The sequence below is a fragment of the Schistocerca cancellata genome, chromosome 2 (genome assembly GCF_023864275.1).
Source record: "Schistocerca cancellata isolate TAMUIC-IGC-003103 chromosome 2, iqSchCanc2.1, whole genome shotgun sequence".
Classification (NCBI taxonomy): Eukaryota; Metazoa; Arthropoda; class Insecta; order Orthoptera; family Acrididae; genus Schistocerca; species Schistocerca cancellata.
The window spans coordinates 649,088,840-649,115,783 of NC_064627.1; the positions used below are offsets into that span (position 1 = coordinate 649,088,840).

The 26,944-nt window shown below is 41.7% G+C and overlaps 1 protein-coding gene across 1 annotated transcript in view; it reads right to left on the reverse strand.

Moving 5' to 3' along the window:
- LOC126162327 (uncharacterized protein KIAA0513) overlaps window positions 1-26,944 on the reverse strand; it is a 265,762-nt gene that overhangs the window by 48,338 nt on the left and 190,480 nt on the right. The window contains exon 6 of the mRNA XM_049918757.1: window positions 5,393-5,582. Within this exon, the coding sequence (XP_049774714.1) occupies window positions 5,393-5,582 (190 nt within the window). The remainder of the gene's footprint in view (window positions 1-5,392; window positions 5,583-26,944) is intronic.

Consider the following 26,944-nt stretch of genomic DNA (forward strand, 5'->3'; position numbering starts at 1 on the left):
ACAGATGAAACTTGGGTGCACTACTATACCCCAGAGACAAAACAACACTCAAAGCAGTGGAAACATGCTGATTCTCTGCCATCAAAGAAAGTAAAGACAATTCTTTCAGCAGGAAAGGTCATGGCATCAGTGTTCTGGGATGTGAAGGGAATTCTGTTCGCAAATTATCTCCCCACTGGGCAGACAATTATAGGAGAATACTATTCTAACCCCCTGAACAAATTTCAACAACAGGTACATGAAAAACGGCCAGGTTTAGCAAGGAAGAAAGTCATCTTCCATCAAAACAATGTGCGCCCCCACACATGTGCCATCACTATGGCAAAATCATATGAACTACGGTATGAATTGTTGCCACACCTGCCTTATTTACCTGATATGGTTCTGTCAGACTTCCATCTCTTCCCAAAACTGAAAATTTTTCTTGGTGGATGAAGATTCACTTCAAACAAAGAATTCATAGCTGGAGTTGACAACTATTTTATAGGCCTGGACGAAACTCATTTTCGAGATGGGATCAAGGCACTGGAACATTGTTGGACCAAGTACATTAATCTACAAGGAGACTACATTGGAAAATAAAAAAAAAGTTTCAGTGATGAGAGTACTTTTTTCTATGCCATTCGGAGAACTTTTCAAACCATCCTCATATTTTTCAACAAGATAACCCAAAACTGCATGTTACTTATGCTGTTCTGACCAACCCTGTTCAATTGTTGTGCTGGACAGCATATTCTCCTGATATCTCAACCACTAAAAACATCTTTCATGGATTGCTGACAGTCTGGTATACCATCACTAGGATTGATAAACTCTGGCACAGAGATGAAGCAGTGTGGAATGAAATTACAGTATCTATCACCCAAGTTCGGTTCAACTTGATCTCAAACAGGCTCGAGCTGTGTACTATATTTTGCACACTGTACACCCCTAAACTTCTTAAAAATTTAGTCTTGCATTCTTTTCATTATGGTTTACAAGCACAGTACATAACATTTTGTTATCCTTCATTGTGTTGTAATTTTAATGGCCAGTAGTGTCTAATGAGGGACTGTTTGTATGCAAGATGGTTATTGTCCTACAGTAGTATAAAATCTGCATGACTACATCGCTATTCATCCTGGAACAACAGCTGTCTATATTTGTAGCACAAGAGATCCACATACAATGAGCATTACTGTTACTTGGGTACCAAGAAGCTACCAGGAATCTTGGATGTAGATAATGAGACTATTTGTAAACAGAGTGGCTAGCAAAGTGTGTTTCTAATTTTCTTTTGAATTTATAGAGTGTCTCAATTTCTTGTTTTGTTTTGCTCATTGAAGGCATTTGCACTCTGCTCTGAATCATAAACAAAAAGGTCTGCTGAAGGAACACTTCCTTTGACTGCATTGCCTCAGACATAACTTAAGTTTATAGGTAGTGATAGTACACAAAATAAGTCACCACAATGATCTTCAACCCCAAACAATGAGATATGTTTCTTAAGTGGAAATATACCAAACTGAACTTCTTGATTAGTTTGTTTGCGCGTTGACTATTCTTTAGCTTGTTATCTGGCAGGAACACAAATAATCTGCAGTGTGAGAAATCTTTTTACGCAAAGATAAGAGTTTGCAAAATGTTTAAGTGTGTTATAAAAAAAATGAATACTTTCAGGAATTCAATTTCCAGAGGCACTACATGTCTTACCACATTCAAGAATACAGAAATGGAAAATGTGAAATATCTGTGTATCAATAGGTTTAAAAACTTAGAAGGAAGCTATCTGAAATGGAGGAAGAAGAGGAGGAAAAATCAAGTGCGTGTGTCATTAAGATGAGTTACAACATAGTGTTCACTTTAGTAAGGCCCTTGCACCCCTTCACAGCTGATGATTTAATAAAAAAGAATACTTGATAGCTGCAGCTGAATATTTATGTCCACTTCAAATAGAAATTTCACTTGGTACAGTTACAAAACAAGACAATCATTTATCATACACAGTGTGTGGCAGACACTGTTCAGAGCCTGTCACGAAACAAGCTGAGATCTCTTTACTTTCTCTCCTGTTTTGCAATGTGCCTCCTTAAATTCATTTTATTTTCATTTTTGCCTAATTACCATTGACATACATGAGTATATCTGCATTTCCATAAAAGAGAAAGGTTGGCTCTCAGTCTTAAGTCTTTGTGCTTAGTTTTGTGTATGTAATTAATTTCCTAATTTAATTTGACCATTTCTGGTTAATATTTTTGTTATATGGTGAAATCAGTAATTGTTTCGTGACAATATTAGAGAAGGAAAGTTGCTACTCACCATATAGCAGAGATGCTGAGTCGTGAGAGGCAAAACAAAAAGATTCACACAATTATAGCTTTCAGCCATTAAGGCCCTTGTCAGCAATAGACACGCACCCCCCCCCCCCCCCCTCCCCACACACACACACAGTGCGCGCAAACGCAACTTGCACACATGTCTGCAGTTTCAGTTGTCTGAGACTGCAGACATGTGTGCAAGTTGCGTTTGTGTGAGTGAGTGAGTGTGTGTGTGTGTGTGTGTGTGTGTGTGTGTGTACTGCTGCCAAAGGCCTTAATGGCCAAAAGCTATAATTGTGTGAATCTTTTTGTTGTGCCTATTGTGACTCAGCGTTTCCGCTATATGGTGAGTAGCAACTTTCCTTCTCTAATATGGTTATATTCCATCCTGGATTTTCCATTGTTTAATTGTTTCCTGGCTTAGATTCTATTGTTGACTTTACAAATGTAAATTGTGTACTAATTATAAACATTTGAAGAAGAACTACTAGGATTATTAAAGTATTTATTTCGCTCCATTCGAAAACATATTAGCAAAGCTAGCCCTTAATTAATTACAAAATAATTACCAGGTTTCTCAAAAGTATTGTTTGTATAACTATATCTGTTAATTTCATTTTTGAAACACATAATTCGGCCTAACCTTTGTGGTAGAAGAAATTGTAAAAAGAAGGAATTTTTCGATGTATTCAGTTAATCGAATGAGTTATGTTTTAAACACTGAACAAAGTATAGTTTCAGTGCCTATTATTGTGAGGATATATAAAGGCCTGATTTTTGGTCCTGAGCCAGTTAGTCCATGGCCGATTTTCAGAGGGAAACTATGTACTGTTTCAAGTAACAACAATGCATCAACTTAACAATGGAATTAGTGTAACATAAATAGGCCATGTGTTAAAACAATGACAGTGTCTGTTCAATTTATTTGAGAAATAGTGTCACACGCACCTTATTATTCAGCAAGAACTGTATGGTTACATATTTACTGCTCATAGATTGAACAGCAAACTATTGTAGCAGTATGTTGATGTTTGCCTGCAAGTTTTTATGGGGCTTAACATTTACCAATAGTGAACTGGCCATACAACTGTGTAATATTGGGGGGTTATGAACAGTGAAAGTAAAGAACTGTGAAACGCAACTGTGCAACTGTCGGCTAAGTCATTTACAGTAGTGTTGAACTTCCATACCCCCATTTTTCAGCCAGTATAACAGTGCAGTACATTGACACCAAGGACTATCAACAAATAAAGCAGGCAAACATCACAAGCCAGCTTGCAAAATCCTTGCAAGGATTTTATTGCATACTCTTTAGTGCTCTATGAAAGTGTAAATATCACAGGCACAGAGATGGATGTGACATTCCTAGCAGCACTGAAGAAAGTGTAGAAAATGTAGATTTAATGAATTTATTAGTTTATGTGACCACAGACAAAGTGTCAGTCATGTTTCACAGTGCAACTAAAAGGGGAAAAATGAAAGAGCTTCCAGTACCCAGTTCACATTGATATGCAGCTTGAAGTAACTGATCTGCAATGCATAGGAAATATAAAGTTTTTGTATCTGCATAGGGCATAACAATGGCAGGAAACTGCCACTTAGGCACCAATGTAAACTATACTAGCTGACAATGGATCTAATACAAAGCCAGGGAGTTGATTCTCAAAGGAGGGAACAAAACTCAATATACGAGTTAATATATGGGACAGCAGAAAATACAAACAACATGTAGAGAGAAGCATGGAGAAAAATACAAAATGCAGACTGCAAGAGCAACTGAACAACTAAGCACTTGGGAACAGAACACAGCCAGAGGTGAAGGCGAAGGAAAGAAGGAAGATTAAGTTTTAATGTCCTGTCAGTAGCAAGTTCTTTAGAGGAGGAGCTTAGATTGGGGTGAGTATCAAAAAGGACATTGGTAATGTCATTTTCAAAAGAATAATCCTGGCATCTGATTTAGGGACAGTATAGAAAACCAAAAATGTGGACGGTTGCACAGAAGTTTGAACCTCTGCCTTCCTGAAATGTGAGTCTAGAGCAGTGCTACACAGCAAATCTACTGTGTAAGCAGATGATGAGTACAGGCCTGCAAGCAGTGAGCACTGTACTCCTTGTATCTTCACAGGTAGTGAGAAAATTTATACAGAGGGAAATGCTTATAGAAATCCAAACTGCTTTCTTAGTAAGCCAGCCAGTGGGTGTACATATGGACACAAATGAACTGGCGTGGGTCTCATGGCAGAGTAGTGTAGCAAGCTGCCACGAATGGTGCACACAGGGCATTCTATAGGCACAAGCACTGACCCATGTTGTTCACCTGTTGGCAGTGATAGGCCAGGCCAGGCCCATCAGATCTTATTTGTAATATTTTTTAAGAAAGGTAAGTCTTGATAATAGTTATTTGATGAATAGGTATGATTATTGGGCAGGAGAAGACCACACAACATTTCAGCAACACACTATGTTCTGTTTCCAGGAGTACTATGTTAAAAGAACTTCTTAACTTCTCATGATAGAGGTTCAGAGTCATGAGAAATTTCTTAAAAGACATCATATCTGCCATTGACTGTAGAAGTTACTTATTTCACAATTGCAGTTTCAGCCTTTGGATCATTCCGAAGAGGTACTGCAATGCCAAAATTGCAGTTATGAAATAAATAATTTCTACAATCATTGGTAAATATGATGTCCTTTACAAAACGACTTCTGTTTACAGCTGTCTATACTTCTGTGTGCAATTCTTGAATAGAGCAGGAGGAAGAGGAATGATAGTGGACTGTTCTTGATTGACTGTCCAACACACACTATGAGGTGGCTGAATAGGAAATGTAAATGTAAATGTGAGTGAATTCCATTTATTTCTAAAAGATGCTACTTGAACCATTCCTTACATCAGAACACCATTCTTTGTGTGACAGTCATGAAATAATATCAATGTTGAAATAATACACGCTGCTTTAGTTTAAAATATTTTATTCAAGCTAAGGACATGTAAGACAAAATAAAAATACATTATCCTATTACATTATGTTCATGTTTTTAAGCTTACTGTAAACATGTTAAAAATGATAAAATATATGTAAAGGTTGTTTTACCTTCATAGTAAAATGTGAAACACATATTCATGAGAGATTTAGCTGGTGAAAAATCATCTGCATCAGCACATTCAAAGAGTACAATGGCAAAATATTGTACCAAACTGTAGAAGGTTGATTCGTCAACTCTTTTGTTCAACACTCTTTGTGCATTAACGAACCTTGCAAACCACAATCTTCCACATTCATGCTGGAAAAAGAAATTCATTTAAGTAATGCTATTTCATTTTAAATTGTGTAAAAAATGTCTTAGTAACCGAAGACGCCCATGTGATAGTTTTGAATGGCAGGAGATACAAAGTATTCTTAATATTTTTGGGAAGACAAATGGCTACTTGTATAAATCATTTTCTTGAAAGAAAAGCACATGAGTGCACTGTATTTTTTCCTTTCCCTGGGAGCTATGGGCTGGAGGAGGCCGGGACCCACCTTGCCTCCAGGTGTGTGGACCCTTGTTAGTTACACATTGTGATTTTTGATCATATAATTACCACCAACAGCATTTACATGTAAAATACCAACTCTTTGTTCAACAGATAGTCATACAACAAACTAATTTTATCAATTAGGCCTCTTCAGATTTATGTCTGGTAATTACTGCAGTTCAGAGTTAGTGGCAGTTAACCTTGTTCATAATGCCAGTACACACTGCGATTTCTTTCATCTTAATCTCTTGTGACCATTTTCACTAATATTACTATTATTATTATTTATTATTATTATTCACCTCTGCTACTGAACTTCCACAGTTATTATTATTATAACTGCTTAGATTCCCGATGATATATTTTGAGGTTATGAAGTATTTATTGTCAAAAGTTTTACAGCCTGAAGTCAGTTAAAAAATGAACTACATACATTTACATATGAAAGCTGGATTATGAGGAAAATTCTGGAACCTAACACATATGAAAAAACAAAAAAAAGGAAGTGCCATGAAATCTTATTGACAGGCAGTTTTAAGGTTTGGCTTCTTAATTCATAATGATGTTCTTTCATGATTCTTTTCTTTTGGGTTATTTATGATAGTATTTAAAAATTAATTTTACTGTACTAGATTATCCACGTATCAGTAAGATGCACTAGTCTAATAATGAAAGAAAATCTAAAGAAATGGTATAAAAGTGAATTACTTGCAAATAATTTTTACTTTCAATTTCAAACAAACAAAGTTTAAACCTTGTCAGATATGTGACTCATATATTTATACATTAAGGGTCTTGAGAAACACTATTCTCTTGCTATTCAAGCTATTTGACCTTTAAAATAGCTCTCATTGTGTTCACAAAAATACATTTATGTTCTGCATAGTTTGACTAGTCACTTGACTTTTATGAAGCTAGAGCTACAGACACATGTAGATGGTGAAGAGCAAAGTGGAGGATGGGGGAGGTGGGAAGAACAGGAGAGTTGGAGGGAGCTCTTGAGGAATACAGACTACTGTTTAATATCCATAAATGCTCTGTCTCATCTTATATACTGCTGTATAAAGACAAGTTTTGATTTAGAGTTGTTACCAAACATCTCAGAAAGTACTTGACTGATTTATTTCATGTACTTGCTTCAAATTTCTACATGATAGTCTAATGAACATTTGGATGGACACTGACCATGATGAAAGATAGCTGTTGCTTTTGAAGGCACCAAAGGCCATATTTTAAAGGAAAAACAGATGTGGATGTATCACCTATACTTTACCGCAGATCCATTAGCAGAAAAATTGAGGTGATTGGCACATTTCGTAACTTGTGTAAAAATTGTGTCACATAAAGGCTGTATGACAAGAATTCTGGTCCTTCCTGACTCATTTTTAAATAATCCATAGGAAGCTCCATTACATTGACATCAAGCAAAGATTACAATTGAGTTACTCCTGCTCATTCCTGTCCACAAACTTGCTTTGTCATGCACTGCTGGACATAAAAACTGCAACACCAGGCAGGATAGCAATTAATGAATTTTGTTTATTGTGTGTGTGGGATATAGTAAGAAGAATACAAGTTTAAACTTGAAGTTGATTTGGGGTGAACAGAATGTGAAATGTGGGACATAGAGGAGCCATGTCAAGCAGCAACAATGGCTCTAACTCAGTTGGACAGCATGTTGAACTGATCTTAGATATCAGATACAGGTAGGTCATTCTATGTTCCTTCAACTTCATCAAGTTGCTTCAAGATCATCAATTCTAATGGCTGGTGAGTAAGTCACGACCAGATGCTTTCAATGGGTGAGAAATCTGGAGAATATCAAAGTATGTCAAGACAGCATGGACAGCATGTAGTCTTGCATTCTCTGCTGAAAGATAATGTTACAGAGACCACAAAGATGGAGCAGAGTCACTGGTCTTAACATGTCAGAAATGTAACATCTGCTGTCCAAGTTGCTGGCTAAAAGAACTAGAGGTGATCCATCCCAATGGCACCCCACACCATCAGAGCAGCTGCTGTGCCCATATGACAATGTTATATACATTCCAGCGACGTGCATTCTCCTTGGAGCTTCCAGACCCAAATACTTTCATTGTGATGCTGTATGCAGAAATGGGACTCACATGAAAGAACAATGTGGTGCCACTCCTGTACCCACCATTCTCTCTGGGTACACCACTTTTGACATGCCTCTCTCTGCTGCTGTGATGTAATTGAGTTTAATACATATTATGAAATCTATGATGCCAGTGGGTATTTATCTGTTCTCATAAATCTAAACAGAATCTTCGTACAAAAATCAATCTTTGTATTTTGGCCATTTGTGGTAAGTTCTATGGGACCAAACTGCTAAGGTCATCGGTTCCTAGGCTTACACACTACTTAACCTAACTTAAACTAACTTACGCTAAGGACAACACACATACAACACACATGCCCATGCCTCTGACAGGGAGACAGGGAGGGGGGGGGGGGGGGGGGGGCAGGCATGCAAACTGTGGCAAGGCACCTCAGACCACACGGCTACCTTGCGTGGTTCAATGTTTGTACACAGTATGTAAACTGTTATTTCACTGAACACATATTTCACATTTGTTTAAATTAATCAATAAGACATAAATATGCTAATTTTGTAAATCCATTTTAATAAATATTTACACAAAATTTTATGATATTTAAATCTCAGTTTATCTAATAATGATTTTAAACATTATCATTGAATATCTGTGACAATGACTAAATTATTTGAGTTAAATGTATAACAGAATCTTACTCTTTCTCCTTCCTTGCACTTGATAGGGAGGGTTGTTCCAGGATGGTGTGTTGCAAAGATAGGTGTAAAGTGTAGTTGTGTTTAGTTGTTGAAAGAACAGTCTTGTGAAACCTTTTGTGAGACATATTTTGCGAACCAATCATCTACAAATTTATGAATACAGAAGATTCAATGAAGAAATTGTTTTATTTGGTAGTTATTAAACCATTAACTTGAAAAACCTGGAAATAGTATATTTCTTTGTACAGACAAATCCAAAAACCAAATTCATACCCCTGAAAAGAAGACAGCATAACCAGCAACAGAATCAGCTAAGTAACAAAACTTTAATTTATACAGTAGTAGTGAGCATGCCACTCAATTATCCTTAAAAATATGAAAATCTGTGAAGTGGATACATCATGATATTTATTATGTAAATGTATTTTACGTGTACCAAGGGAAACTCCAACACTAGTCACAGATCTAACAGTCTCTGGTGCTCAATATATCATTGCACTGTTTGCGTGGATACTTGTTGCGATGCAAGCAAGCCCATTGCCTGACTCAAAGTACAGGGCTATTACAAATGATTGAAGCGATTTCATAAATTCACTGTAGCTCCATTCATTGACATATGGTCACGACACACTACAGATACGTAGAAAAACTCATAAAGTTTTGTTTGGCTGAAGCCATACTTCAGGTTTCTGCCGCCAGAGCGCTCGAGAGCGCAGTGAGACAAAATGGCGACAGGAGCCGAGAAAGCGTATGTCGTGCTTGAAATGCACTCACATCAGTCAGTCATAACAGTGCAACGACACTTCAGGACGAAGTTCAACAAAGATCCACCAACTGCTAACTCCATTCGGCGATGGTATGCGCAGTTTAAAGCTTCTGGATGCCTCTGTAAGGGGAAATCAACGGGTCGGCCTGCAGTGAGCGAAGAAACGGTGGTTGAACGCGTGCGGGCAAGTTTCACGCGTAGCCTGCGGAAGTTGACGAATAAAGCAAGCAGGGAGCTAAATGTACCACAGGCGACGGTTTGGAAAATCTTACGGAAAAGGCTAAAGCAGAAGCCTTACCGTTTACAATTGCTACAAGCCCTGACACCTGACAAAGTCAAATGCTTTGAATTTTCGGCGCGGTTGCAACAGCTTATGGAAGAGGATGTGTTCAGTGCGAAACTTGTTTTCAGTGATGAAGCAACATTTTTTCTTAATGGTGAAGTGAACAGACACAATGTGCGAATCTGGGCGGTAGAGAATCCTCACGCATTCGCGCAGCAAATTCGCAATTCACCAAAAGTTAACGTGTTTTGTGCAATCTCACGGTTTAAAGTTTATGGCCCCTTTTTCTTCTGCGAAAAAAACGTTACAGGACACGTGTATCTGGACATGTTGGAAAATTGGCTCATGCCACAACTGGAGACCGACAGCGCCAACTTCATCTTTCAACAGGATGGTGCTCCACTTCACTTCACTTGGGAGCTCCAACGTCAGGCGCGTAATGGGGCCCCTTAGGGATATGGCAGCAAGAGAGGGGAAGAAAAGCAATGTGCACTCCGTGTGCATACCGGGGGGAGTCATTCCAGATGTGGAATGTGTCCTTCTGGAAGCCATGAAGGGTACAGGGTGCACCCATCTGCAGGTGGTCGCTCATGTCGGCACCAATGATGTGTGTGTGTGTCCGCCGCTCGTGGTCTCGCGGTAGCGTTCTCGCTTCCCGAGCGCGGGGTCCCGGGTTCGATTCCCGGGGGGGTCAGGGATTTTCACCTGCCTCGAGATGACTGGGTGTTTGTGTTGTCCTCATCATTTCATCATCATCCAGGAAATTGGCGAAATTGGACTGAGCAAAGGTTGGGAAATTGTACGGGCGCTGATAACCACGCAGTTGAGTGCCCCACAAACCAAACATCATCATCATCACCAATGATGTGTGTCGCTATGGATCGGAGGAAATCCTCTCTGGCTTCCAGCGGCTATCTGATTTGGTGAAGACTGCCAGTCTCACTAGTGGGATGAAAGCAGAGCTCACCATCTGCAGCATCGTCGACAGGACTGACTGCGGACCTTTGGTACAGAGCCGAGTGGAGGGTCTGAATCAGAGGCTGAGACGGTTCTGCGACCGTGTGGCCTGCAGATTCCTCGACTTGCGCCATACGGTGGTGGGGTTTCGGGTTCCGCTGGATAGGTCAGGAGTCCACTACACGCAACAAGTGGCTACACGGGTAGCAGGGGTTGTGTGGCGTGGGCTGGGCGGTTTTTTAGGTTAGATGGCCTTGGGCAAGTACAGAAAGGGCAACAGCCTCAACGGGTGCGGGGCAAAGTCAGGACATGCAGGGACCAAGCAGCAATTGGTATTGTAATTGTAAACTGTTGAAGCTGCGTTGGTAAAGTACCGGAACTTCAAGCGCTGATAGAAAGCACCGAAGCTGAAATCGTTATAGGTACAGAAAGCTGGCTGAAGCCAGAGATAAATTCTGCTGAAATTTTTACAAAGGCACAGACGGTGTTTAGAAAGGATAGATTGCATGCAACCGGTGGTGGAGTGTTCGCCGCTGTTAGTAGTAGTTTATCATGTAGTGAAGTAGAAGTGGATAGTTCCTGTGAATTATTATGGGTGGAGGTTACACTCAACAACCGAGCTAGGTTAATAATTGACTCCTTTTACCGACCTCCCGACTCAGCAGCATTAGTGGCAGAACAACTGACAGAAAATTTGGAATACATTTCACATAAATTTTCTCAGCATGTTATAGTCTTAGGTGGAGATTTCAATTTACCAGATATAGAATGGGACACTCAGATGTTTAGGACGGGTGGTAGGGACAGAGCATCGAGTGACATTATACTGAGTGTACTATCCGAAAATTACCTCGAGCAATTAAACAGAGAACCGACTCGTGGAGATAACATCTTGGACCTACTGATAACAAACAGACCCGAACTTTTCGACTCTGTATGTGCAGAACAGGGAATCAGTGATCATAAGGCCGTTGCAGCATCCCTGAATATGGAAGTTAATAGGAATATAAAAAAGGGGAGGAAGGTTTACCTGTTTAGCAAGAGTAATAGAAGGCAAATTTCAGACTACCTAACAGATCAAAATGAAAATTTCTGTTCCGACACTGACAATGTTGAGTGTTTATGGAAAAAGTTCACGGCAATCGTAAAATGCGTTTCAGACAGGTACGTGCCGAGTAAAACTGTGAGGGATGGGAAAAACCCACCGTGGTACAACAACAAAGTTAGGAAACTACTGCGAAAGCAAAGAGAGCTTCACTCCAAGTTTAAACGCAGCCAAAACCTCTCAGACAAACAGAAGCTAAACGATGTCAAAGTTAGCGTAAGGAGGGCTATGCGTGAAGCGTTCAGTGAATTCGAAAGTAAAATTCTATGTACCGACTTGACAGAAAATCCTAGGAAGTTCTGGTCTTACGTTAAATCAGTAAGTGGCTCGAAACAGCATATCCAGACACTCCGGGATGATGAAGGCATTGAAACAGAGGATGACACGCGTAAAGCTGAAATACTAAACACCTTTTTCCAAAGCCTTTTCACAGAGGAGGACCGCACTGCAGTTCCTTCTCTAAATCCTCGCAGAAACGAAAAAATGGCTGACATCGAAATAAGTGTCCAAGGAATAGAAAAGCAACTGGAATCACTCAACAGAGGAAAGTCCACTGGACCTGACGGGATACCAATTCGATTCTACACAGAGTACGCGAAAGAACTTGCCCCCCTTCTAACAGCCATGTACCGCAAGTCTCTAGAGGAACGGAAGTTTCCAAATGGTTGGAAAAGAGCACAGGTAGTCCCAGTCTTCAAGAAGGGTCGTCAAGCAGATGCGCAAAACTATAGACCTATATCTCTGACGTCGATCTGTTGTAGAATTTTAGAACATGTTTTTTGCTTGAGTATCATGTCGTTTTTGGAAACCCAGAATCTACTATGTAGGAATCAACATGGATTCCGGAAACAGCAATCGTGTGAGACCTAACTCGCTTTATTTGTTCATGAGACCCAGAAAATATTAGATACAGGTTCCCAGGTAGATGCTATTTTTCTTGACTTCTGGAAGGCGTTCGATACAGTTCCGCACTGTCGCCTGATAAACAAAGTAAGAGCCTACAGAATATCAGACCAGCTGTGTGGCTGGATTCGAGAGTTTTTAGCAAACAGAACACAGCATGTTGTTATCAATGGAGAGACGTCTACAGACGTTAAAGTAACCTCTGGCGTGCCACAGGGGAGTGTTATGGGACCATTGCGTTTCACAATATATACACTCCTGGAAATGGAAAAAAGAACACATTGACACCGGTGTGTCAGACCCACCATACTTGCTCCGGACACTGCGAGAGGGCTGTACAAGCAATGATCACACGCACGGCACAGCGGACACACCAGGAACCGCGGTGTTGGCCGTCAAATGGCGCTAGCTGCGCAGCATTTGTGCACCGCCGCCGTCAGTGTCAGCCAGTTTGCCATGGCATACGGAGCTCCATCGCAGTCTTTAACACTGGTAGCATGCCGCGACAGCGCGGACGTGAACCGTATGTGCAGTTGACGGACTTTGAGCGAGGGCGTATAGTGGGCATGCGGGAGGCCGGGTGGACGTACCGCCGAATTGCTCAACACGTGGGGCGTGAGGTCTCCACAGTACATCGATGTTGTCGCCAGTGGTCGGCGGAAGGTGCACGTGCCCGTCGACCTGGGACCGGACCGCAGCGACGCACGGATGCACGCCAAGACCGTAGGATCCTACGCAGTGCCGTAGGGGAACGCACCGCCACTTCCCAGCAAATTAGGGACACTGTTGCTCCTGGGGTATCGGCGAGGACCATTCGCAACCGTCTCCATGAAGCTGGGCTATGGTCCCGCACACCGTTAGGCCGTCTTCCGCTCATGCCCCAACATTGTGCAGGCCGCCTCCAGTGGTGTCGCGACAGGCGTGAATGGAGGGACGAATGGAGACGTGTCGTCTTCAGCGATGAGAGTCGCTTCTGCCTTGGTGCCAATGATGGTCGTATGCGTGTTTGGCGCCGTGCAGGTGAGCGCCACAATCAGGACTGCATACGACCGAGGCACACAGGTCCAACACCCGGCATCATGGTGTGGGGAGCGATCTCCTACACTGGCCGTACACCACTGGTGATCGTCGAGGGGACACTGAATAGTGCACGGTACATCCAAACCGTCATCGAACCCATCGTTCTACCATTCCTAGACCGGCAAGGGAACTTGCTGTTCCAACAGGACAATGCACGTCCGCATGTATCCCGTGCCACCCAACGTGCTCTAGAAGGTGTAAGTCAACTACCCTGGCCAGCAAGATCTCCGGATCTGTCCCCCATTGAGCATGTTTGGGACTGGATGAAGCGTCGTCTCACGCGGTCTGCACGTCCAGTACGAACGCTGGTCCAACTGAGGTGCCAGGTGGAAATGGCATGGCAAGTCGTTCCACAGGACTACATCCAGCATCTCTACAATCGTCTCCATGGGAGAATAGCAGCCTGCATTGCTGCGAAAGGTGGATATACACTGTACTAGTGCCGACATTGTGCATGCTCTGTTGCCTGTGTCTACGTGCCTGTGGTTCTGTCAGTGTGATCATGTGATGTATCTGACCCCAGGAATGTGTCAATAAAGTTTCCCCTTCCTGGGACAATGAATTCACGGTGTTCTTATTTCAATTTCCAGGAGTGTATAAATGACCTAGTAGATAGTGTCGGAAGTTCCATGCGGCTTTTCGCGGATGATGCTGTAATATACAGAGAAGTTGCAGCATTAGAAAATTGTAGCGAAATGCAGGAAGATCTGCAGCGGATAGGTACTTGGTGCAGGGAGTGGCAACTGACCCTTAACATAGACAAGTGTAATGTATTGCGAATACATAGAAAGAAGGATCCTTTATTGTATGATTATATGATAGCGGAACAAACACTGGTAGCAGTTACTTCTGTAAAATATCTGGGAGTATGCGTGCGGAACGATTTGAAGTGGACTGATCATATAAAATTAATTGTTGGTAAGGCGGGTACCAGGTTGAGATTCATTGGGAGAGTCCTTAGAAAATGTAGTCCATCAACGAAGGAGGTGGCCTACAAAACACTCGTTCGACCTATACTTGAGTATTGCTCATCAGTGTGGGATCCGTACCAGATCGGGTTGACAGAGGAGAAAGAGAAGATCCAAAGAAGAGCGGCGCATTTTGTCACAGGGTTATTTGGTAACCGTGATAGCATTACAGAGATGTTTAATAAACTCAAGTGGCAGACTCTGCAAGAGAGGTGCTCTTCATCGCGGTGTAGCTTGCTCGCCAGGTTTCGAGAGGGTGCGTTTCTGGATGAGGTATCGAATATATTGCTTCCCCCTACTTATACCTCCCGAGGAGATCACGAATGTAAAATTAGAGAGATTAGAGTGCGCACGGAGGCTTTCAGACAGTTGTTTTTCCCGCGAACCATACGCGACTGGAACAGGAAAGGGAGGTAATGACAGTGGCACGTAAAGTGCCCTCCGCCACACACCGTTGGGTGGCTTGCGGAGTATAAATGTAGATGTAGATGTAGATGTAGATGTTCGGCATTTCTTAAACAGGAGATTGGAAAACCAATGGATCGGTCGTGGTGGAGATCATGATCAGCAATTCATATCATGGCCTCCATGCTCTCCCGACTTAACCCCATGCGATTTCTTTCTGTGGGGTTATGTGAAAGATTCAGTGTTTAAACCTCCTCTACCAAGAAACGTGCCAGAACTGCGAGCTCGCATCAACGACGCTTTCGAACTCATTGATGGGGAGATGCTGCTCCGAGTGTGGGAGGAACTTGATTATCGGCTTGATGTCTGCCAAATCACTAAAGGGGCACATATCGAACATTTGTGAATGCCTAAAAACACTTTTTGAGTTTTTGTATGTGTGTGCAAAGCATTGTGAAAATATCTCAAATAATAAAGTTATTGTAACGCTTCAATCATTTGTAATAACCCTGTACATGTCATGACTGTATGATACTGCATGGCTGAATAAACAACATGTTTGTTCTCTCAGGCATTAGGCAAATGGGGCCACTGAGATCATATGTAGCACTTAACATGGCCCTCCTGAACCCATCACTTTCATATTCACATGAGAGTTGTGGTATTCCAGTCAATGTAAGTACCATTATTATGGAATGATAAGCTGCAGTCTTGAAAGTCCATGATTCTCTTACTGTTGCATTCTGACATGTGCTGGTAGATGTCTCTTCTACTTCCACAAGGCGTATCGTTATCTTCCCACAAATTTCCAATATTCAGATGCAATTTCTGAATGAGAAATCCACTGCATTATCTTTTCAAAAATGGTTCAAATGGCTCTGAGCACTATGGGACTCAACTGCTGTGGTCATAAGTCCCCTAGAACTTAGAACTACTTAAACCTAACTAACCTAAGGACATCACACACATCCATGCCCGAGGCAGGATTCGAACCTGCGACCGTAGCGGTCGTGCGGTTCCAGACTGTAGCGCCTTTAACCGCTCGGCCACTTCGGCCGGCTATCTTTTCTTATACAGGATGAGTATTAATAAAAGTGACAAACTGCAGGGATGGTTTCCTGACTGAAAATGGAGGATAAAAGGTCCTATGAACGTGTATCCAGAAATGCATCATTGCTACAGTAGATGGCCCTGATGAATGACACTGCCTCTGACCTAATACTGTGTGCTGCTTGTGTGTTGCAGGCTATGTGATTGTCACAACATACTCTAAGAAGCAGAATGGTCTGGTATTAATGTCAGGAATCTGTCCCTGCAGTTCATTAGTTTCATTAATATTCACACTGTATAGAGAATATAGATGAAATTATTGCTGCCCAATTTGTGTGGTTGTACTCAAATACTAATCATTTGCATATCCAGGCATACAGTACATTCTATCCTGTTTGACATTTGCGCCACCTTCATGGTTTTATAGTTTTGTCAGCCAACTGTGTAGCAAGCTAAAAGACAAAACTAGTGGATGATAGAGATTACCCAATCAAGCAAATCATACCTTTTCCTACATTTTGACAATATTATGAAAAGGATAGATTGCTACTCACCATATAGAGGAGACCCTGAGTTACAGACAAAATAATGAAAAGATAGCTATGCACTTGAGCTTTTGGCAAAAAGGCCTTCTTCTAAAGTAGAAAAGACACTCACATTCACACAACTGCAACTCCCACACACATGATACTTTCTCTGGTCCCTGAGGCTGGTCTGTGTGCAACCAACTGCACCCAATGGGAGAAGCAATCTGTGTGTGATGGGGGTAAGGAGGAGGCTGGGGCAGGGACAGGGAGGAACAGCAGTGGAGGGACTGGGAAAGATGATGCAGAAATGTGGTGGAGACACAGAAGGACTGCTAGGTGCTATGGGAGGAGGGTGGGAGTGGAAAAGGAGAGAAGTAGAAGAGGAGCAAAAAACTTTTGGGTGTGTTTGTGGAATAGAAGGCTCCTTCATGCTGGAGTGGGAGCAGGGAAGCAGATAAGTGGGTGAAGGATAGGGACTAGCAAAGGGTGAGGTCAGGTGGGCTTATGGGATTTTAGGATATATTGCAGGAAGAGTGCCTACCTGTGCTTGCTAGAGGCTGTGAAGCAGTCACTGAAGTGAAGTATATTGTGCTGGGCAGCATGTTCAACAACTGGGTTGTCCAGTTGTCTCCTGGCCACAGTTAGTCAGTGGCCATTCATGCAGACAGCCAGCTAGCTGTCTGTCTGTCATGCCCACACAGAAGGCAGCACAGTGGTTGCAGTTTAGTTTGTAGATCACATGACTGCTTTCAGAGGTTTGCTGCATTTGACGGCCCTCAGGGGCTCAGCATTTGTTTGCTGAGTACGGGCTTGGCGACCCCGGGGTTCCTGCTGAGCTGGGGACTGATAAGCGCCGCCAGTTCTCTGTCACCGTAAGCTCTGGGCATGCTTCAGCAACCACTGTGTGGCATGGCAGGGGAACATTGTGTGTCTCAGGGAATGGGGATCTTGGCTTGATCACCCGGATGGCGAGGACGGAATAAACCTCTATAAAAAAAACCTCAATCTCAAGGTGTGCTGCGTGCCGATGAGATGCATGGCTGTTGAGGTGGAACAGTTGTTAGTGAGCAACCTCTGGGGAACCTGCTGCACCTCAGTTGTATAAGGCTTACTCAGGCATGTGGGGCTCTGTCTGAGTGGACCCTTATTTCCCTAGCTGCTCATGGGACCGAGATGGAACCCTCGAACTTTTCTTCTTCTTCTCCCAGCAGGAAGGGTGTACTGCCTGGGAGTTCTCACACCCATTCATCAAAAAGAATGAGGGAGCCTAGTCCTCCTGCTAATCATTTTGTTGTCAGTAACAGGGCTCAAGGAGTCATGAATAACAATATATTTGTAGTGATCAAGAGGAAGGAGGGGTCATTTGAGAAAGTGTCCCCTTTCCCTGTTCATAAAGGCTTGGAAGGGCTGGCTGGTACCCTAAAGTCTTTTAAGTGGCTGCACAATGGTTCCCTGCTTGTTGAGACTAACCGGGCGTAGCAGATGGAACTCCTTAAGAAGTCACAGAAGCTGGGTGAGTATGACATCATTGTTGAATTGCATAACTCCTTTAACTCCAGCAAAGGTGTGGTAACTTGCTGGGATATTATGGATATAGATGTTGCTGAACTCAAACAAGAATGGGTGCCACAGGGGATCGTAGATGTGGAACAAAGGACTTGCAAGAACAATGGAGAGATTGAGAAGACTACCACTTTTATTGTGACCTTCAATTCTCCAATGCTACCTGAACATATCACGGCAGGTTTCCTCCATCTTAGGGTTCAGCCCTATGTACCTAACCCTATGCGATGATTCAAATGCCAGCATTTTGGCCATACAACACTGAGTTGCAGAGGTGAAGCGACTTGTGGGAAGTGCGGAAAGGCAGCCCATGAATCTGGAATCGACTTTCCATCTCCAGCAGTCTGCATTAACTGCTCTGGGAGCCATCCAGTCTGGAGCCAAGCTTGCCCAGTTTTTGGAGAGGAATGGAAAATTCAGGAAATTAAAGTAACCAAGCTGATCCCCTATGCAGACGCCAAAAAGGACTATCACGCAATGAAACACCCTGTCTTTACCACTTCTTATGCTTCGTTGGTGCACAAACCTGTTACTAAGGTCGACGCTTTGACTCAGACAATATCCAGTGTTCCCTTATCCACCTCTGACATGTGTACTTGCACCTGTATGTGCCAAAGTAAAGTGAAAGACATAACGATCCAGACAGCTACAATGGAAGAGACAAGCCCTGCTTCCACAGTGCACAGCTACGCCGCCCCCGCCCCACTGTTGAGTTTTATTATTTGCGTAGTTTGGCTCTGTCTTAATGTTTACTAAATTCATCGAGTGAAAGAGGGGACGGCGCAGCTGATGAAGAAAATGTCGCCCATGGCGATCATTCACCAGTAACTGATGCTGTCTGACTGCTTCTCGTAATAACTCTTATTCAGAACTCCTTTTTTATAATAGTTACAGTGATTTATTTCTGATACCTATGTACAGTTGGCTATTGAGGTACCACCTACTGCATTACTGGTCGATAAATTACTTCTTCCTACTTTCACTGTTATACACAAAGTTCCTCATTATACATTCTTCGTTTTTTTTCCTCCAAAGTCCAACAACCACCTTGAAGTATCCTGCCGCTGTGACTCTGGACCTTCATGGAGCGATGTCATCAGACTCATTGTGTTTGCTCCATGGCGGCCCACTACTTGCCGCGTCAACAAAAGTCCACGCCAGTTGATGGCTCGGTGTTTGAATTATCTGCACATATAAAAACCAAATACTTCCGCAGTATTTATGCACATAACTAACAAGTCCTAACCCGCAACTCAATTTTATCATTTAATTAGAATTTATGCTAGGCCAGGGGTGATAGATGGTGCATGCAACAGACCACTTGTTGTCTGTTACATCACACAGCCCAAAGGCACGCCAAAAGCAGAGTGCCCCTCAACGCAAAGTTTCTTCAATGAAAAGTGGCTCTCACTGACTCTTTTCCCCCTCATCCTTGCTGGGAAGGGGAGTAAGGAAAGGATCCCAACATTCGGATTGACAGCTGACCGGGTGCCATCAGATGTCATTCTGGTACATCTGATTGATGATGAGGACATCATGGATTTTGATGCCTCATCACCAGACCCAGTCAGCCCTAAAACTTCGCCTTGCTCTACAAGTGCCTCACCACCTCGGAGCAGACACAGGGGTAAATCAAGACCACATTGATGAAGTGGCTCCCATACTCCAGTGGAATTATAAATGGATACAGGACTCATCTGGCAGAACTGAGACTCCTTATACAGAACAGACCCTTTTGCCTCTGCCTTCAAGAGACTCATTTTAAAGAGACTGACACTCCTATACTTGGAGGCTATCACCTTTATAGAAATGACGACCTTACTGGTGAGAGGGCAAAAGATGGGGTTGCAGTCTTTGTAAAGGACACTTTTCACTCCTCACCTATTCCTGTAACAACACTACAAGTGGTTGCTGTGCGGATAGTGGCTCATGTTGACATTACAGTGTGCTGTGTTTACTTACCACCCCATGAGCCTCTTGGTGGGGACCTCACTCACCTTCTTGATGAACTACCCCTCTCTTTCTCCTTTAGGGGGACTTCAATGCACACAGTGCTCTATGGAGTTCTAACACCACATGCCCCAAGGGTCGGGCACTTGAGGATATGCTACAAGCCTCAGATCTTATACTGCTGAACGTGGCTCAAGCCACACATTTTAGCACCGCTACAGATTTGTCCACCACCATAGACCTCTCCTTCTGCTCGCATGCTCTTGTGGACACTGCTCAGTGGTCAGTGAATGATGACCTTCATGGCAGTGACCATTTCCCTATATGGATCCATCTGCCTGATGGAGCAGATCCTGGAAGAAAGCCACCGTGATGGTTACTCAAGAAGGCTAACTGGATGCTTTACAGGCAGTTAGCTGTTTTCAAACACTGTGACGGCGTCCAGGACTGAGTGGATCACATTACAGTTGTGATTCATCATGCCACTGATGCATCCATCCCAATGTCTGTGAAAGTGCTAGGCGGTGACCTGTCCCTTGGTGGAATGATGAGTGTCGTTTTGCAATCAGGCACAGGAGGGCAGCTATGTGCAGGTTCAATCAATGCCCTACAGAGGCGAATCTTGCATACTTTCGAATGGCGCATGCAAAGGCGAGGAGAATCATTCAGGAGAGTAAGCAGAGGTCTTGGAAAGAGTTCCTGAACTCCATCAATAAGTCCACATCCGCTAGTAAAGTATGGGAAGCCATCAGGAGGATCTCAAGGCACAACTCTCAACTGTCAATAGCAGCTGTACGAATACAGGGGTATCTTGTGACATTGATGAGGGACGTAGCTCAGACAATGGCTGAATCTTATAAATTGATTACGGCTGATTAAAGCCAGGATCACACCTTCCATTGATATCAGGAGGCCCAGGAGAAGGTTGCTCTTGATTTTCGTTCCACCAACATGGAAGAATACAACCAGCCTTTCTCTCTGTGGGAGCTGGATTCTGCATTATTGGTTGTTTGTGATATGACCCCTGGACACGACCTGATAACTTACAGCATGTTGCAACAGTTGGACCGACGGTCGAAGGAAGTCCTCCTGACATGCCCTGTCAGCTCCCCAAGACTGATGAATGACACATTTCAGGATGTTTAAAGCTTTGAGACATCTCAGTTTCAGTTCTTTAAGGTGTGGCAACCATGCTAACTTCTCATCAAAGATAAGACCCAGATACTCTTCAATAAAATTTGGATCACTGGCAACTTTGCCAACTTGTGGAAAGAATCTATTCTAATCCCAATTTTAAAACCAGGGGAGGATCAGAAAGACCCTGGTAGTTATCATAGTATTAGCCTGACAAGCTCCATCAGAAAGACACTGGAGCGAATGATCAATCGGCGCCTCATGTGGGTTCCTGAAACCAGGTCCCTACTCAGTCGCTTCCAGTGTGAGTTCAGGAGGTATCGCTCCACTCTCGATGACCTGACCCTGCTCAAAGGTGCAATTCAACAAGCTTTCCTTCGTAAGCAACACCTTATCAGTGTTTTCTTCAATTTGGAAAAGGCCTACGACACTACTTGGCGGCATAATATTTTGTTGCAGCTCCATCAGTGGGGCTTCCGTGGACGTCTACCAACCTTCATCCGATCCTTTCTCTTGGACAGATATTTTAGATACAGGGTTGGGAATGCCCTGTCTGACCATTTTAAGCAGGAGAATGGTGACCCTCAAGGGAGTGTTTTAAGTTTCATGGTTTTTGCCATTGCAATCAGTAGTATTACTACCACAGTGCGACATCCAGTACTATGTTCCTTGTTTGTGGATGACTTCTCCATCTTCTGTGCATCCTCCAGCCTCACCACAGCCACACGGCAATTACAGCTGATGATCAGGCGGTTGGAGGAATGGTCTTGCACCACAGGTTTTAAATTCTCATTTGAGAAAACAGTTTGTGCGATTTTAATCGCTCCCCCTGTCTGTTTAATTTGTCCGTTTTACAACTGGGGGACACCATTCTCACTTTTAAGGAAAAGGTGAAGTATCTGGGTCTTATCTTTGATGAGAAGTTAGCATGGTTGCCACACCTTAAAGAACTGAAACTGAGATGTCTCAAAGCTTTAAACATCCTGAAATGTGTCATTCATCAGTCTTGGGGAGCTGACAGGGCATGTCTGCTCCAACTTTATAAGGCCTTTGTGCGACCCCGGCTTGAATACGGATGCCAGATTTATGGGTCAGCAAGGCCTTCATACCTTAAAATGCTGGATGCAGTTCACCATGAGGGTATTAAGCTGTCTACAGGGGCCTATCGCATGAGCCCAGTTGTTAGTTTGTGTGCAGAGGCTGGTGATGTCCTGCTTATAAACAATGAGAATAAGGGACATCTAAAAAATAAAAAAGGAACCTGACAAGGTTTCAAACCATAGCTCCATGGTGGATGTGGATTTGATATTTGAGCAGTTTACTCACTGAGGTACAATGGCTAGTTTGGTACTGTGTGGTGATACACGTTCCCTGTACATTCTGATGTGCTGCATGATGTGACAGCATTGCCAGTTCCTTGTTTTCATGCATGTGTTTTCAGAATCCACCTGATCTGATTTTGCTAGATAAACTTTTGTCTTGAATCTGGATGTGGAATTGTATGCCAACCTCCAAGTCTGGCATTTTTTCTCCACCATGTTTAACAACATCCCTCTGATGGTGGATGTGGGCCCATGAAGTTTATGTGAACATGAGAGAAATGACTTTTTGCTTTAGGAAATTCTCCCACTAGCTTGTGTACATAGCTACCAACTTTTCATTGTTGACATACTACACACACTCTTAACCATTGGCAACAGTCTTTTTTAATACTGTGCCACAAAAATTTCTCCATCACCAGATGATGGTGACTTTTGCATTGAGATGGGAGAGGTTGTCAATGCTATCAAAAAGTACTCTTCATAGTATTTTGGGCATGAATGGTGTAAGTGAGAGCTAGATACATCACACTAAATAAGGCACTTTTTGCCTAGCAATCACACTTGTTTCAACTGAAGAGATGTTGAACCATCTTGCAAATACTGTTGCAGCTACTCGTCAGTAGCTTGCACTGCTCTCAGCTGACTGCAATTTATTGCAACAGTGATTACAGTGACTCTAGAAAAAAAAAAGTCAGCCACTACATTTCCTGTCCCTCTTATGTGTCTTATGTTTGTTGTGAATTGCCCAGTAAGCTATAGCCAGCAGAACTGCCAGTATAAACAATCTTGTTTGATTTTGCAAAAAATGAAAATAATTGGCTTATGATCTGTGTAGACCATAAGTGGTCTAGCTTCATCATAAGGACAGAAGTGTTGTATGGCTTCATAAATGGCCGACAGTTTTGAATCACACACGCCAATCAGATTGGGCCTCCATCAGTTTCTGGGAGAAAAACCTCAAAGGTTTCCAACTATTCTTGAAATTTTGGTGGAGAGCCACCCTGATAGCCTGTTAGCTGGCTGGCATCTATCACTGTTGCTAATGGTTCATTATTGACTAGAGGGATAAGAGGATTGCTTTTTGCAAACTAGCCCTTAGCTTTGCAATGCATCTGCATCATGGGAATCCCTGGCAGCGAATGCCTACCCGTAGTGTTTTTACTTGCCAGTGTGTCAATGGCAACTGCATTTCTGCTGCTCCAGGTAGGTGACGTCAGCAGAAATTGACAACCTCAGGAATTTTCGTAATTGCTGGCAATCTGCTGGCTGAGTGATATTCTTAATGATTTCTATCTTCTCTTTGAAAGGACGAATACTGGCAGCTGAGACCTTGTGACTGAGAAATGTCACCTATTTCTGAAGCAGAACACATTTGCCTCATTTATCACCACACCATATTTATGTACCCTGTTGAACACAACCTTAAAGTGTTCCTCATATAATTCAGCATCTTTGAAAATATCAAAACATCATTGAGGTAGGCAAAGCAGAAGTCCAAGCCCCATGGTATTCAATCTACATATATCTGCCATGACTGAGCTGTATTCCTTAAACCAAATGGCATGCATAGGTATTCAAACAGACCATAAGTCATTATACAGCAATCTTGAAAATATCTTCTTCTGTGTCCAAAATCTAGTTATAGACCTCCTTGCAGTCCATCATCTGAAGAGTGTGGCTGTGGCTAAAACATTCATGAAATCCCTTATGTTAGGTACACAATAGGTTTTGGGGATTGTTCATTTGCTTAGAGTGCAGTAACCACTGCAAAGCCTCCATTCACCATCTTTATTTTGCAATTGTATGATGCCCACTTGTAACAACTTTTCAAATTCTGCTGATTGTTGAAAATTAGTCTCTTTTGATGATGACAGTATGATTGGGAAATTTATATATTATCAAACCGAGTTTTTCTATAAAGTTTTTGATTATATTGGGGTGTGAGACTGATGGTTGATAGAAGGATCCAGTTATAAGTTTATGTCCACCCTTGATAATGAGTATTGCCCAAACAATCTGACCCGGACTTCAGGTTTTACCTACTGTGACAAATACACCATCTGTATTTCCCATTAGCCTATCTTCCTGATATACATTTAGATTCACCACAAAAAAATCTGCTGCTGTCAATTTCATATTTTAGTTAGCTTTTTGTACCTAGCATTATGTGAGCTACACTTCTTTTTATGATAGTTTGTAATGCAGTAATGAAACAGAGATTTGCATACCATAGAATATGAAACATGTAACTACAATAGAACACAGTACACTTGTACCTCTCATTTTTTATAATTAATCCTTCAATCCTTATTTTGTCATGGGATATTATTAGTACTGTTCAGTTGTGTTCATTTTTCTAAAGTTTTCCTTTTTATAATATTTATTATTCTATAAACGAAATAGTTATCTAAATCAAGTAATAACAGGAATATGTGAGACATAGTATTGTTAACATCATTTAGTTCTTGGTATATATGTAGAATGATGTAACATTGCAAAGAGTTTTACTTCCTGGAAAGATGTTTATATTAATTACTATTCTAGTTAATGTAGGTAAATGTTAAAGCCCAAAGTAAATAAGAAAAAATATTAAAAATAAAGCAAATATGGAAACTCTGATGATTTTATCAGAAGAGGATAAGGTTGATAAAAAATCATTATTGTCATTTTGTTAGTCTAAATTGCCCAGCAAAATTATATCATAAATCTTGTAGGAAAATCATCTGGGTTATAAAATCATAATTATATCCTTAGTCTTAACAGAGAAGTAAACACTAAAGAGTTATATAAGTGATCATGGCTGCAACCACTTGTTCAGTTCAAGACACAGCTATGTCTCAGTTTTGGCACAGTATTTTGTATAATGTTTGCTCAGGCAGACAGTTAATGAAAAGTTTTGTGATGGAGAAGTGAAGAGACTACAAGTAAATCATGAATGTCAAAACATTTTGGTTACAAGACAACTATTTCTGATGACGTAAGGGAGCAGCATATTCCAAGAGATCACCTCAATAATTACTGCAGTGAAATTCACAACATGCTGATTTGATCAACAATTATTGTCTCCTTTGAGTCATCAAGATAGTGAATTATTTTCTGCTCCAATGCAACAAGCTAGGTAGTGCAGTAGCCCACTGAATTTGCTTTAGGGAGGGCATTTCAAATCCCCACCTGGCCATGCAGATTTAGTTTCCCATGATTTTCCTAAATTTCTCCAGGCAAATTTCTAAAGGGCATAGCTGATTTTGTTCCCCATCCTTCCCTACTTTGAACTTGTGCTCCATCTCTAAATGGAATGTTTAAGTCTAAGTCTTCTTTCCTTCTTCTGCATGTTCAAAAGCTTTTCATCTTGTACAAGAATCTCTGTAAAATAACAAGATGATTGCTATTGTTGGACTCAAACTTTCAAACTGTTTATGTCTTAATTGTAAGCAGAAATGTTTCAAGCTTCAAACCTGGCACCTTTCTCCAAATGATTTGGCACTAATCACTATGATTTTAATATTCTTGCTTGTACAGGGTATTTTGTTGGGTATTACACTGATACTTCCAAATCTCCTACAGCTATCATCATCTGAATTGAATGGAGAATCATCTAATCTAATTAAAACCTTGTGTGCACACCACATACAGCTAGATATCTGGGTAGCAATCTCTGACGTGTAGTGCACATCTAACCTGTTTAGCAGGCCTTAACAGTTTTCAACTCTATGGCACAAGTCCAAGACATCACAGCCTAGATTGTCATAGAATCTTTGAAGTCTCTGGTTCAAGTATTTCACCTGTTTTGGAACCAGAGGACCACAATCAGTTCTGGAAAATGCTCCAAGTTGTGAATTTAATTGAAACTCCATGAACAAGGCTAGTCTTTGCAGTGCTCTGTGTCAGTCACTGGAATGATCCAAGTATGATCTTATCCTTTCAAGATTTTTTTGTGGAAACAAAACATAAATTTAAAATAAAAAACTATGTTTGTTTGTAAGTAGAATAATTATGATATTTCCACAATAAAATCAGTTTTAATGCAAGACACAGAGATGCTGGATTTGTATCTATTTTATTGTGATCATCAAAGCAGTGAGTGAAGAAATATGACTTTTTAAGATATTCTGTTATTGTTGCCTGAAAATTGTTAAACTCATGTGGTAATTAGGCATGATGATCTACAAGTTTCAACATATTATTCAATTATTGAGGGAATTAAATCAGTTACACAGCACTGCAGTTCATGCTTGCAAGTAGTTTTCCTTTGTTTAAGTTTTTGTTCAACACAATAAACAAACACATTTTTATCTCAAATCAGTCAATAACAGAAAATTTCGCTACCCTCCTCAAAAT